Source organism: Trachypithecus francoisi, unplaced genomic scaffold (genome assembly GCF_009764315.1).
Source record: "Trachypithecus francoisi isolate TF-2019V2 unplaced genomic scaffold, Tfra_2.0 Lachesis_group0, whole genome shotgun sequence".
Lineage (NCBI taxonomy): Eukaryota > Metazoa > Chordata > Mammalia > Primates > Cercopithecidae > Trachypithecus > Trachypithecus francoisi.
Window position 1 is genome coordinate 95,052,475 of NW_022681453.1, and position 15,462 is coordinate 95,067,936.

Consider the following 15,462-nt stretch of genomic DNA (forward strand, 5'->3'; position numbering starts at 1 on the left):
CTAATACTATACTCTCTTCTCACATGTGACTATAAACACTCGAAATGTGGCTAGTCTTAACTGAAATGTGATGTAACTGTAAAGTAACCAATTTTAAAGACCTGTAAAAAAATGAGAATGTAAAATATCTCATAATTTCTATTTTGATTACATATTGAAACAATATTTTGAATGTATCAGGTTTAATGTATTATTCAAATTAATTTCACCTCTTTCTTTCTACCTTTTAAATGTAAGTACTTAAATATTTAAGGGTATATATGTACTTCATATTATATTTCTACCAGAAAGAATTGCCTTGGAACCTTATATTCTATTGACATCAAAAAATTATTTTAAATGTACATGTTTTTGTTGCAGAGAAGTATGACAAGGATATATATATAAGACTCTGAAGTATAAAGGTAAACAAAACAAAACAAAAACCTATCCGGCTTATGAGCATTCATATCATCTGACAGATCTGTATTTGCAAAATGTTGAAGTTTTGTTTCCAATCACCTGCTAGAATTAAGTTGCTGAAAAAAATGTTATTTATACTGAATTCCTCAGCAAAAATTTCCATTACTCTCCATATTGTCCTAGTTTTCAGGCTTCCCGAGTTTGCAACCTCAATCTTATGTTTCTCCTCATATATACTTTCAAACTTCTCTGTAACATACGGATATTAAAAAGTTGTCAAATACTGAACGAAAAGCACACTACCTGGACAAGCACACTGCAGCAGAGCTACTGATTTGCCTCCAGGAGCAGCACACAGATCCAGAACCTTCTCCCCATCCCTTAATTCCAGAGCCAACACTGGGAGAAGGGAAGCAGCATTTAAGAGATAATATTTTTTCAGGTTTCCAATTTGGTGTCTTTCTGAAGGGATTCGGCCTGGAGTTCTGCTAACGTAGCACTTCATTGATTTAGGATAGCTGGGTAAAGATCCCTGAAAGAGTGTGTGATAACCCTTCAAATGCAAATCCTTTTCCAGTTCAAAAGGATAATTGAATCGGTTAAGCAGGACAGCATATTGCCAGCATGATGGAGATGTCAGTATCTCCCTAGAAATAGAATAAGAGAAAATAAGAGAATATTAATATTACACACACCAATACAATTTTATATTATGAATCAGGTGAATATGGTCCTAGTTTTATACTTCACTTACCTGTGATTTTAAGAGACAGGATCAGTATTCCTGACTCTTCCTTTTGCCTCATGAGGCTCTGATAGGACTGAATCCAGCATTGTTATGATCCTGTCTTTATTTTAAAAATTGGTATTTCGTTCACTGTGGCTTTTCAAAAACTAATTGTGATCACTGAAATATTATATTATTGAGGCAAGAGAATAGAGTCTGGAAACAGGGAACCTCAGGTCATTTCATGCTGAATTCCTAGAACTAAATTGAAAGGAAAACCCTAACTTTCCATGCCTAAGTAACAAAAGAACCAGGGGCTACTCCCTTTGCAAACCCTCACATTTTCTGCATGGCAAATGGGAAATTGAAAGTACCTCTAATTTGTTGCTTTTTGCAACCAATCACATGCTTGAATAGAAGTGCAACTTTGTAACTTCACTTCAGTCTCTGACTGGTTGCTGTCCACAAGCAATCACATACTTGCACCGGAGTGTAACCTTTGTAACCTCACTGCAGCCTCTGTTTGGCTGCTTTCCGCAACCAATCAGACTGACTGTGGGCCACTACATTACTTACATGAGGTGAGCACCACGTGGCCAATGGAAAACCTCTAGTGGGTATTCAGACCCAAGAATATTCTGTATCTGTGGCCCTTGTGGCACTCCTGTGGCCATTCTCACACTGCGGAGTGTACTTTCACTTTCAATAAATCTCTTTGTTGCAGCATTCTTTCCTTGCTTGGCTGTGTGTTTTGTCTGATTCTTTGTTCAAAACTCCAAGAATCTGGACAACTTGCAGTCAAGACCCTCTACTGGTAACATTATGATTACTGAGTTTTTTGAGGTTTAAATTCTGCACCAGAGAGGTATGCCTCAGCTTACACTCAGCTTAGTCCCTCCCTGTAGAACATCCTGAAAAACAAAAAACAAAAAGGCGGCCTGCCTTTAAATACCTCTAAATCTGGCCGGGTGCGGTGGCTCAAGCCTGTCATCCCAGCACTTTGGGAGGCCGAGACGGGCGGATCACGAGGTCAGGAGTTCGATAGACCATCCTGGCTAACACGGTGAAACCCCGTCTCTACTAAAAAATACAAAAAACTAGCCGAGCGAGGTGGCGGGCGCCTGTAGTCCCTGCTACTCCGGAGGCTGAGGCAGGAGAATGGCGTAAACCCGGGAGGCGGAGCTTGCAGTGAGCTGAGATCCGGCCACTGCACTCCAGCCCGGGCCACAGAGCGAGACTCCGTCTCAAAAAAAAAAAAACCTCTAAATCTGTCCAATGAATCTTTGTCCATCACTCTGCACAAGGAAGTGTTTTTCTTAGTGACAATATTTAATTTCTTAGAGACTATTAATATTAGAGGGAAAAGTACTATCATAAAAAGGTATTAGAGGGAATGAGTGTTTTCCTCTGATGAAGATAAAAGGTATGGGAAACTAACTACAGTGAACTCTATACTAATAGAGTTAATGAGGCGATGAGTGGCTCAGATGATAAAAAACCAAGGATGATTTAAAAACCACTTATGGATTGATGGTGCAGGCTTTCCCCCAGCAGCTTTACCTTGCTAAATTTGTATTCATTCCAAGAGTTCCATCTCTTGACAATCACAAACTCATATCAACTGACAGATGATCCAGCAGGAAATATTTAATTTATTTACTAGCTGACCTTTCTAGTTATTTGGGAGCCTCATTAACTATGGTCAATTAAATAAATTCCAGCTGCTTCACACCCTGGAGCTGCCTATGTGAGGAATGACTGGATTGAAATGTAACACCTGCGACTGGAAGCGTGCCACGTGAATTTCAATTTAGGGCTAATACGTGAAACTGCTTTCTCCTTTCACTGCCTCTTACTATGGATGGTGTGTCATGGGAGCCTGGCATATCTGTTTCAGCTGTTTTGGAGGATGACAACCTCTTTCCTTAAGAAAGAGGTTCGCAAACTTCAGTGTGCATCAGAGGTCTGTAAAACTGACTGCAGGGACCTAGCCAGAGTTTCTGATTCAGTAGGTCTGAAAGAGAGTCTGAAATTTGTATCTCTAGCAAGTTTTCAGGTGATGTTCATGCTGCTGATCCCCAGGACTACACTTTGGGGAAGATTGCTTTAAGACTGACCCCAAAGGGAAACCTGCAAATGCCACTATTGTAAGTCCTATGGCAGTTCATCCTAATCTTACCCTGCAAACAGGCTGAAAAATCCATCCAGTGTTGAGTCATGTGTAACAAAAAAATGATCAGGAACACAGTGATACAGACAGGAGTGGCTTGATTTGCATCATGTGCCTACTCCTTAGCTAAAAAGGAGTAGCACACTTCCAATTAGTTAACATCAGACAGGACAAATCTTTATTCATTCTTTTTTTCTTCAGAATTTTCGAAGCTATCATGAATGTCTATTCTTTCAGATGAACTTTGGAATAAAAGTTCAGTTAAAAATAATTTATAAAATATTTGTGTATGTAGACAGGTAGAGATATAGTAACCTTGCCTTAGGATTATATTACATTATATTAAATTATATTAAACTTGGAGATATTTCACATCTTTATTGAAGTCTTCTGTAGGAAGAAATGAGAAAGCAAGTTTCAGGATAAAGCTAATACCACATGTACAAGCACACAGGTATGAGAAAGAACAGTGCATTTTAAAAAACAGTAGTCTGGTATGGATCATGGCAGAAGATTGCCAAGTATAATGTGATAAGGTTTTAGAATTTTATCTTCTAAGTGATGAGAAGCCATTAAAAAATTTAAGGGGGAGAGAGCCCCAATCAGATTTAAAGACAGGTACTGAGGATTGCTGACAAGATGGCCCATTAGGAACAACTCCGGTCTGCAGCTCCCAGCAAGATCAACACAGAAGGTGGGTGATTTCTGTATTTCCAACTGAGGTACCTGGTTCATCTCACTGGGACTGGTTGGACAGTGGGTGCAACCCACAAAGGGTGAGCTGAAGCAGGGTGGAGCATCACCTCCCCAGGGAAGGGAAAGGGGTTGGGGAATTTTCTCCCCTACCCAAGGGAAGCCGTGAGGGACTAAGCCTGAGGAACCATGCACTCTGGTCCAGATACCATGCTTTTCCCATGGTCTATGCAACCTGCAGGCCAGGAGATTCCCTTCAGCGCCTACCCCACCAGGGCCCTGGATTTCAAGCACAAAATTGGGCGGCTGTTTGGGCAGACACCGAACTAGCTGCAGGAGTTTTCTTTTCCATACCCCAGTGGCACCTGGAACGCCAGCGAGACAGAACCATTCACTCCCCTGGAAAGGGGTGCTGAAGCCAGGGAGCCAAGTGGTCTGGCTCGGTGGGTCCTGCCCTCATAGAGCCCAGCAAACTAAGATCCACTGGCTTGAAATTCTCACTGCCAGCACAGCAGCAGTCAGATCAACCTGGGATGCCGGAGCTTGGTAGAGGGAGGGGCGTCTGCCATTACTAAGGCTTGAGTAGGTGGTTTTACCCTCACAGTGTAAACAAAGCCACTAGGAAGTTCAAACTGGGCAGAGCCCACTGCAGCTCACCAAGGCTGCGGCGGCCAGACTGCCAGATTATTGCTTTCTGGGCAGGGCGTCTCTGAAAAGAAGGCAGCAACCTCAGTAAGGGACTGATAGATAAAATCCCCTCTCCCTGGGACAGAGCACCTGCTGGGAGGGGCAGCTGTGGGCGCAGCTTCAGCGACTTAAACATCCCCGCCTGACGGCTCTGAAGACTGCAGCGGATGTCCCAGCACAACGTTCAAGCTCTGCTAAGGGTCAGACGGCCTCCTCAGTGGGTTCCCTGACCCCCCGTGTATCCTGACTGGGAGACACCTCCCAGTAGGGGCTGACAGACACCTCACACAGGAGAGCTCGGGCTGACATCTGGCAAGTGCCCCTCTGGGACAAAACTTTCAGAGGACAGAACAGGCAACAATCTTTGCTGTTCTGCAGCCTCCACTGGGACACCCAGGCAAACAGGGTCTGGAGTGCACCTCCAGCAAACTCCAGCAGACCTGCAGCAGAGGGGCCCGACTGTTAGAAGGAAAACGAACAAACAGAAAGGAATAGCATGTCCACTCAAAGACCCCAGCTGAAGGTCACCAACATCAAAGACCAAAGGTAGATAAATCCACAAAGATGGGGAGAAACCAGTGCAAAAAGGCTGAAAATTCCAAAAACCAGAATGCCTCTTCTCCTCCAAAGGATCACAACTCCTCACAGGCAGGGAAACAAAACTGGAGAATGAGTTTGATGAACTGACAGAAGTAGGCTTCAGAAGGTGGGTAATAACAAACTCCTCTGACCTAAAGGAGCATATTCTAACCCAATGCAAGGAAGCTAAGAACCTCGAAAAAAGGTTAGATGAATTGCTAAGTAGAATAACAAGTTTAGAGAAGAACATAAATGACCTGATGGAGCTGAAAAACACAGCACAACAACTTCGTGAAGCATACACAAGTATCAACAGCTGAATTGATCAAGCAGGAGAAAAGATATAAGAGACTGAAGATCAACTTAATGAAATAAAGCGAGGAGACAAATTTAGAGAAAAAAGAATAAAAAGGAAGGAACAGAGCCTCCAAGAAATATGGGACTATGTGAAAAGACCAAATCTACATTTGATTGGTATACCTGAAAGTGATGGGGAGAATGGAACCAAGTTGGAAAACATCCTTCAGGATATTATCCAGGAGAACTTCCCCAATCTAGCAAGGCAGTCCAACATTCAAATTCAGGAAATACAGAGAACACCACAAAGATACTCCTTGAGAAGAGCAACCCCAAGACACATAATCATCAGATTCACCAAGGTTGAAATAAAGGAAAAATGCTAAGGGCAGCCAGAGAGAAACGTCAGGTTACCCACAAAGGGTAGCCATCAGGCTAAGAGCATCTCTCGGCAGACACTACAAGCCAGAAGACAGTGGGGGCTAATGTTCAACATTCTTAAAGAATTTTCAACCCAGAATTTCATATCCAGCCAAACTAAGCTTCACAAATGAAGGAGAAATAAAATCCTTTACAGGCAAGTAAATGCTGAGAGATTTTGTTACCACCAGGCCTGCCTTACAAGAGCTCCTGAAAGAAGCACTAAACATGGAGAGGAACAACTAGTATCAGCCACTGGAAAAACATACCAAATTGTAAAGAGCATCGACATTACGAAGAAACTGCATGAATTAACGGACAAAATAACCAGCTAGCATCATAGTGACAGGATCAAATTGACACATAACAATATTAACCTTAAATGTAAATAGGCTAAATGCACCAATTGAAAGACACAGACTGGCAAACTAGATAAAGAGTCAAGACCCATCAGTGTGCTATATTCAGGAGACCCATCTCATGTGCAAAGACACACATAGGCTCAAAATAAAGGGATGGAGGAATATTTACCAAGCAAATGGAAAGCAAAAATAAGCAGGAGTTCCAATCCTAATTTCTGATAAAACAGACTTTAAACCAACAAAGATCAAAAGAGACAAAGAAGGCCATTACATAATGGTAAAGGGATCAATGCAACAAGAAGAGCTAACTATCCTAAATAAATACGCACCCAACACAGGCGCACCCAGATTCATAAAGCAAGTTCTTAGAGACCTACAAAGAGACTTAGATTCCCACACAATAATAGTGGGAGACTTTAACATCCCGCTGTCAATATTACACAGATCAGTGAGACAGAAAATTAACAAGGATATTCAGGACTTGAACTCAGTTCTGGACTAAGCTGACCTAATAGACATCTACAGAACTCTCTACCCTAAATCAACAGAATATAGATTCTTCTCAGCACTTCATCACACTTATTCTAAAATTGACCACATAGTAGGAAGTAAAACACTCCTCAGCAAATGCAAAAGAATGGAAATCATAAGAAACAGTGTCTCAGAACACAGTGCAATCAAATTAGAACTCAGGATTAAGAAACTCATTCAAAACCACTCAACTACATGGAAACTGAACAACCCGCTCCTGAATGACTACTGGGTAAATAACGAAATGAAGGCAGAAATAAAGATGTTCCTTGAAACCAATGAGAACAAAGACACAATGTACCAGAATCCCTGGGACACATGTAAAGCAGTGTGTAGAAGGAGATTTATAGCACTAAATGCCCACAAGAGAAAGCAGGAAAGATCTAAAATTGACAACCTAACATCAAAATTAAAAGAACCAGAGAAGCAAGAGCAAACAAATTCAAAAGCTAGCAGAAGGCAAGAAATAACTAAGATCAGAGCAGAGCTTAAGGTGATTGAGACCAGAAAATCCCTTCAAAAAAATCAGTGAATCTAGGAGCTGCTTTTTTGAAAAGATCAACAAAATAGATAGACCACTAGCCAGACTAATAAAGAAGAAAAGAGAGAAGAATTAAATAGACGTAATAAAAAATGATATAGGGGATATCACCACTGATCCCACAGAAATACAAACTACCATCAGAGAATACTATAAACACCTCTATACAAATAAAATAGAAAATCTAGAAGAAATGGATAAATTCCTGGAGACATACACCTTCCCAAGTCAAAACCAGGAAGAAGTCGAATCCCTGAATAGACCAATGACAAGTTCTGAAATTGAGGCAGTAATTAATAGCCTACCAACCAAAAAATGTCCAAGACCAGACGAATTCACAGCCAAATTCTACCAGATGTACAAAGAGGAGCTAGTACCATTCCTTCTGAAATTATTCCAAACAATAGAAAAAGAGGGAATCTTCCCTAACTCATTTTATGAGTATCATCTTGATACCAAAACCTGGCAGAGACACAACAAAAAAATAAAATTTCAGGCCAATATCCCTGATGAACATCAATGTGAAAATCCTCAATAAAATACTGGTAAACCAAATCCAGCAGCACATCAAAAAGCTTATCCACCACGAAGTCGGCTTCATACCTGGAATGCAAGACTGGTTCAACATACTCAAATCAATCCAGCCTGCAGCCTCCCTGCCCCTCCCACAATGCTTGACTCCAGGATTCCCCTGGCTCGCCTGCTCTCCATGGCAGACAAGGAAGCAGCCTTCGACGATGCAGTGGAAGAACGAGTGATCCACAAGGAGTACAAAATATGGAAAAAGAACACCCCTTTTCTTTATGATTTGGTGATGACGCAGGCTTTGGAGTGGCCCAGCCTAACTGCCCAGTGGCTTCCAGGTGTAACCAGACCAGAAGGGAAAGATTTCAGCATTCATCGACTTGTCCTGGGGATGCTCACATTGGATGTACAAAACCATCTTGTGTGCAACTCCCTAATGATGATGCTCAGTGTGATGCATCATACTATGACAGTGAGAAAGGAGAATTTGGAGGTTTTCATTCAGTTAGTGGAAAAATTGAAATAGAAATTAAGATCAACCATGAAGGAGAAGTAAACAGGGCCCATTATATGCCCCAGAATCCTTGTATCATCACAACAAAGACTCCTTCCAGTGATGTTCTTGTCTTTGACTATACAAAACATCCTTCTAAACCAGATCTTTCTGGAGAGTGCAACCCAGACTTGTGTCTCCGTGGACATCAGAAGGAAGGCTATGGGCTTTCTTGGAACCCAAATCTCAGTGGGCACTTACTTGGTGCTTCTGATGATCACACCATCTGCCTGTGGGACATCAGTGCCGTTCCAAAGGAGGGAAAAGTGGTGGATGTGAAGACCATCTTTACAGGGCATACAGCAGTAGTAGAAGATGTTTCCTGAAATCTGCTCCATGAGTCTCTGTTTGTGTCAGTTGCTGATGATCAGAAACTTATGATTTGGGATACTTGTTCAAACAATACTTCCAAACCAAGACACTCAGTTGACGCTCATACTGCTGAAGTGAACTGCCTTTCAATCCTTACACTGAATTCATTCTTGCCACAGGATCAGATGATAAGACTGTTGCCTTGTGGGATCTGAAAAGTCTGAAACTTATGTCACATTCCTTTGAGTCACATAAGGATGAAATATTCCAGGTTCAGTGGTCACCTCACAATGAGGCTATTTTGGCTTCCAGTGGTACTAATCACAGAATGAATGTCTGGGATTTAAGTAAAATTGGAGAGGAACAACCCCCAGAAGATGCAGAAGATGGGCCACCAGCATTGTTGTTCATTCATGGTAGTCACACTGCCAAGATATCTGATTTCTCCTGGAATCCTAATGAATCTTGGGTGATTTGTTCTGTATCAGAAGACAATATCCTGCAAGTATGGCAAATGGCAGAGAACATTTAAAATGATGAAGACCCTGAAGGAAATGTGGATCCAGAAGGACAAGAGTCCTAGATATGTCTTTACTTCTTGTGACTAAATTTAGACTCCCCCTTTTTTTCTTTTCAACCTGACAGTGATTTAATGCTGGTTTTGAGACAGACTTTGTTCAGGTATCCCTCTATATAATAGGTACCACCAATAATGCTATTAGCCCAAACAGTGGGTGTTTTCTAAATATTAATGGTGGGGGGGTGGGGGCTTGGTTCAGCAAGGCCACAGACTTAATGTTGAAATTTTCTTCAGGAATTTTCTAGTAACAAACCCTGATCTAAACTAGCTACAGAAATGAAAATATTATGTGTGATTATTTTTCTCCTTATGCTATATCGCCAAATTTTTCAGACTCATTTAAGTAGAGGCTAGAGTGAGTAAGAAACAGAGCCAAATGAGGTAGGTGTCTGAGCCACGAAGTATAAATACTGAAAGAGGTCACTTTTATTCAGGAAATACGGGAGATTCAAGACATATAGATTCCTACCCGAAAATCTTGACACCTGCCTTTCCAGGATGGACATTTACATACGTAGACCAGTTTCTTCTTGGTTTCTTCAGTTAAGTCAAAACTACATGTTCCTCTTTCCCCCATATATTTTTGATCACTAGTGTATTTCTTGAGCTATTTTCATGTTGTTTCTTTTCTGTGAAATGGTGTATTTATTTGTTTGTTTGTTTTTAACTTGGGACCACAGTGTTGTAAAGATGTATGTTTTTACCTGACAGCTATACCACAAGCAGACTGTCAAGTTGAGAAGAGTGAATCAATACTTGTATTTGTTTTAAAAATTAAATTAATCCTTGAAAAAAAACAAATGTAACCCATCACATAAACAGACCCAATGACAAAAACCACGATTATCTCAATAAATGCAGAAAAGGCCTTTGCAACACCCCTTCATGCTAAAAACTCTCAATAAACTAGTATCGATGGAACATATCTCAAAACAATAAGCGCTATTTATGACAAACCCACAGCCAATATCATACTCAATGGGCAAAAAATGGCAGCATTCCTTCTGAAAACCAGTGTAAGACAAGAATGCCCTCTCTTACCACTCCTATTCAACGTAGTATTGGAAGTTCTGGCCAGGGAAATCAGGCAAGAGAAAGAAATAAAGGGTATTCAAATAGGAAGACAGGAAGTCAAATTGTCCCTGTTTGCAGATGACATGATTGTATATTTAGAAAACCCCATCATCTCAGCCCAAAATCTCCTTAAGCTGATAAGCAACTTTAGCAAAGTCTCAGGATACAAAATCAATGTGCAAAAATCACAAGCTTTCCTATACACCAATAATAGACAAAAAGATAACCAAATCATGAGTGAGCTCCCATTCACAGTTGCTACTAAGAGAATAAAATATCTGGGAATACAACTTACAAAGGATGTGAAAGACCTCTTCAAATAGAACTACAAACCACTGCTCAAGGAAATAAGAGAGGACACAAACAAATGGAAAATAATTCCATGCTCATGGATAGGAAGAATCAATATCGTGAAAATGGCCATACTGCCCAAAGTAATTTATAGATTCAATGCCATCCCCATCAAGCTACCATTGACTTCTTCACAGAATTGGAAAAAAATACTTTAAACTTCATATGGAACCAGAAAAGAACCCATATAGCCAAGATAATCCTAAGGAAAAAGAACAAAGCTGGAGGCATCATGCTATCTGACTTCAAACTATTCTACAAGGCTACAGTAACCAAAACAGCATGATACTGGTACCAAAACAGATACATAGACCAATGGAACAGAAAAGAGGCCTCAGAAAGAACACCACACATCTACAACCATCTGATCTTTGACAAACCTGGCACAAACAAGCAATGGGGAAAAGATTCCTTGTTTAATAAATGGTGTTGGGAAAACTGGCTAGTCATATGCAGAAAACTGAAACTGAACCCCTTCCTTACACCTTATACAAAAATCAACTCAAGATGGATTAAAGGCTTAAACAGAAGACCTAAAACCACAAAAATCCTAGAAGAAAACCTAGGTAATACCATTCAGGACACAGGCATGGGCAAAGACTTCATGTCTAAAACACCAAAAGCAATGGTAACAAAAGCCAAAATTGACCAATAGGATCTAACTAAACTAAAGAGCTTCTGCACAGCAAAAGAAACTATCATCAGAGTGAACAGCAATCTACAAAATGGGAGAAAATTTTTGCAATCTATCCATCTGACGAAGGGCTAATATCTAGAATCTACAAAGAACTTAAACAAATTTACAAGAAAAAAACAAACAACCTCATCGAAAAGTGAGCAAAGGATATGAAGAGACACTTCTCAAAAGAAGATTTTTATGCAGCCAACAAACATATGTAAAAATGCTCATCATCACTGATCATTAGAGAAATACGAAGCAAAACCACAGTGAGATACCATCTTACGCCAGTTAGAATCATGATCATTAAAAAGTCAGGAAACAACAGATGCTGTAGCGGATGTGGAGAAACAGGAACGCTTTTGCACTGTTAGTGGGAGTGTAAATTAGTTCAACCATTATGGAAGACAGTGTGGCAATTCTGCAAGGATCTAGAACTAGAAATACCATTTGACCCAGCAATCCCATTACTGGGTATATATCCAAAAGATTATAAATCCTTCTACTATAAGGACACATGCACATGTATGTTTATTGCAGCACTATTCACAATAGCAAAGACTTGGAACCAACCCAAATGTCCATCAATGATAGACTGGATAAAGAAAATGTGGCACATATACACCATGAAATGCTATGCAGCCATATAAAAGGATGAGTTCATGTCCTTTGTAGGGACATGGATGAAGCTGGAAACCATCATTCTCAGCAAACTATCACAGGAACAGAAAACCAAACACTACATCTTCTCACTCATCAGTGGGAACTGAACAATGAGAACACATGGACACAGGGAGGGGAACATCACACACCACTGGGGACTATCGGGAGGTGGGAGGCTAGGGGAGGGACAGCATTAGGAGAAATACCTAATGTAGGTGATGGGTTGATGGTTGCAGCAAACCACCATGGCATGGGTATACCTATGTAACAAAACTGCACATTCTGCACATGTACCTCAGAACTTAAAATATAATAATAATAAAGACATGTACTTATTGCAGACTGAAGCAGAACTCTTCAGAAATTATTCTATCTCATTCTTTAATGACTAGACAGAATAAGGCCTAAATAGAACAAGCGAAATTTTTGATCTTTCATGATCTATACCCAACCCTACTGAATTATATAGATTTCCTGTAACAAGTTTCTTTAACATTTACTGGTCTCCATATAAACTATGCCCCGCCCCCCAACCTCCCTGAATAACCTTTCCTCTCTCACTTATCCATTCTCAACTCCGGGAGTTTTCTCTCTCCAAGCAAGCCTTTCCACTTACCACCCAGTTCACATCCTCCACCATACTCTGATATCATTATTAATAAATGTTACTGATTGGATGTGTACAATGTTCATTTTGCATGCTTATATCATAGAACCATCACAACAAGCTTGAGAGAGGCAGCTCTTACTCCTATATTAGAGGTTAACTGAGGCTTTTAGAGATTTGGCAACTTACCTGAGATCACATTGCTAGTAGGCAGAAGCATCTGATTCAAAATCAGACTGACTTTAAAGCCTAATAGGAGTGATTCCCAAAGTGTGAGACCCTGGTACTATATCACAGAGTGACAAAAGGGGGCGGGAAAGACAATTTTACCCCAACCGTCACTTAGTGCAAGTGGCCCTGACTTCCCTGAAACCCTCTTGTCTCTAACAATGATACCAGCTAGACACATCCTGCCTATAGAAGCAGCTGCAACAGACCAACTCTTGAAGAGACTGCTAAGGCTGCTCAGGCTGGTGCTTCCTAGCCCTGAGAAAGCAAAGCTGTGTATTAATATGATTCTTGCAGCTCCCCTTGCACACACCTGCCACTGAATTCCATTCTCCTCCTCACAACACACACACACACACACACACACACACACACACCCACTCCTGTGCCTGCACTGGGTGGGTTGCTACCCTGGGGCTGGAGAGAAGTGGCTTCCGAATCCAAAGCTTTGACGGATGGGCAAGTAGCTTAGCAGTCAGTAGAGGGAATGTATGTTAGATGACTCTACAAAACAGAGGCCAGGCGCCACACTCCAGGCCTTCTCCCAAGATTCACAGTGAGTCTGAAGCTGCTCCATTTACTGGTCTTCCAGGTGAGAAGAAGTGCAAGTACCTCAGCAGCCAGCAGAACTGGAGACACACAAGGTCAGTGACCTGCAAATTTGCTAGTGCATCACTGATATCATTTTGAAAAAAAAACACATTTTAAGTTGACGTTAAAATCTCACCATATGTTTAAAGGATGCAATTTCCAGCATACTGTAAAAATTGACATTTTAAAATACAAATTATACTGCTTTTAATATATGCCCAGTGGAATCTAAATATCAGAATGATTTTGATACCCATCATCACCCATTTAAAAATTCACAGACTGACTCATCTTTAACAGGTGGAAATGTTACACGGCTCGTTTCCTCTTTTATTTACATTCTACTTCATATAACTTCATCTTAATACATTTTCATGCTTGAAATCCTTATATCACCCTCTCACACTTCTCTAGCCCCCACATATACACGTGTGTATATACTAAATTTGTTTTTCTGTGATCTTAAATCTCTAAGTGTTAAAATGGTAACTTCTGGATTCAGGGATCAATAATATTATTAATACAAAACCCATCAGAACAACTTATAAACATAAAAGTAAAAATTGATAAGAAATGGATATCTTAATGAAATAAGCTTTTGTTTCCATATATTCATAAATGAATATTACTTCTTACTATAATAAAATCAGTCAGGATTTAACATCATTTTTAAGCCTATTTTGTGTTTTTATAAGAGCTGAGAAAAACCTTCAGTTAAATAAGTGGATGAGAATTAAATATATTTTGTTATAGCAGTGTTTCTTACTTTGAATTCTTTTGGAGTTATATTCCCAAATCACTTAGCGAGCTATCATCAAAAATGTCTTAAATGAATTGTTAGCTCACATCTCAATCAAGGCTCCTTTACTTTTGTTGAAAGCAAAACTTGGAAACCATCTGACTTGTCAGAGAATCTGTTAGTCATTTGCTTTCTCACACTGACACTCCAATCGTTTCTGGCACATGGAGGTTTTGAATACCTGCAGGAATGTGGCATAGAAGCCAGAATGGTGCAAGTGTGCCTTTTTTTTGTGAAAACGGTGAAGGAAAATTGGGGAAAGGCAGGTTGGGAAAGGAGAATATGTACCGCCTTACGTACAGAAGGGCAGAGTAATTTTCTGAAAGAGAATACATGAAAGTTGAGGATCTGAAAACTGACTGCTGTCACTTGCCTGAGCCTACATACCCCCTTGGAAAGTCTTTCTATTTCTTACTCATTGTTGCTCTTCCCTCCAATATGCTAAGTCTGTTTTGTCTTCTTTTTTTTAGAGACGAGGTCTCACTCTGTCACCCAGGCTGCAATACTGCTGCTGTGCGATCATGGCTCACTGAAGCCTCGAGCTCCTGGACTCAAGCGATCCTCCTACCTCACTCTCCCAAGTAGTTGGGCCTACAGGCATGCACTACCAAAACCAGCTGATTTTTTATTTTTTCTAGAGATGAGGTCTTGCTATTGCCCATGCTGGTCTTGAACTCCTGTCCTCAAGCAATCCTCCCGCCCTCAAGCAATTCTCCTGCCTTGGCCTCCCAAAGTGCTGGAATTACAGGTGTAAACCATCGTATATTATCTTCTTGTCAACATTCATTCATTCTCTAAAAATACACCGTCTGTCGACTATATGCTAGGCACATCTATTTACTGATAATGATATAAAATTAGCTTATATTTAAATTCCTAAGAAACAAAAGAAAAATATTAAAACTGACCAAAAAAATAAATATTAAGTAAAACTGGACAGATGGTACACAGGAATAACTGAAGTTTGATAAACAGTTAATAAAGCTAAACTAACATATCACACTGTGTGTCACCCTGCCTGCTTACCCATTTCCCTAATTCGTTTATATGGGAACCTTGACTTATTTTTCTCTGTCTCCTTGGCTAAGTGC

The 15,462-nt window shown here is 40.4% G+C and overlaps 1 protein-coding gene and 1 pseudogene across 4 annotated transcripts in view; one reads left to right on the forward strand and one right to left on the reverse strand.

The window, feature by feature from the left end:
• NSUN3 (NOP2/Sun RNA methyltransferase 3) overlaps positions 1-15,462 on the reverse strand; it is a 219,852-nt gene that overhangs the window by 197,130 nt on the left and 7,260 nt on the right. For 3 of the 4 annotated variants that reach the window (XM_033211559.1, XM_033211558.1, XM_033211555.1), the window contains exons 1-2: positions 8,689-8,856; positions 706-1,049 (exon numbers count right to left, since the gene is read on the reverse strand). In XM_033211559.1, coding sequence (XP_033067450.1) covers positions 706-1,049; positions 8,689-8,825 — 481 coding nt within the window. In that variant the 5' untranslated portion in view covers positions 8,826-8,856. Of the gene's footprint in view, positions 1-705; positions 1,050-8,688; positions 8,857-15,462 lie in introns of those variants that run through there. The other variant, XM_033211556.1, reaches the window with a different exon arrangement.
• Positions 8,850-9,397, forward strand: LOC117083631 (annotated as a pseudogene).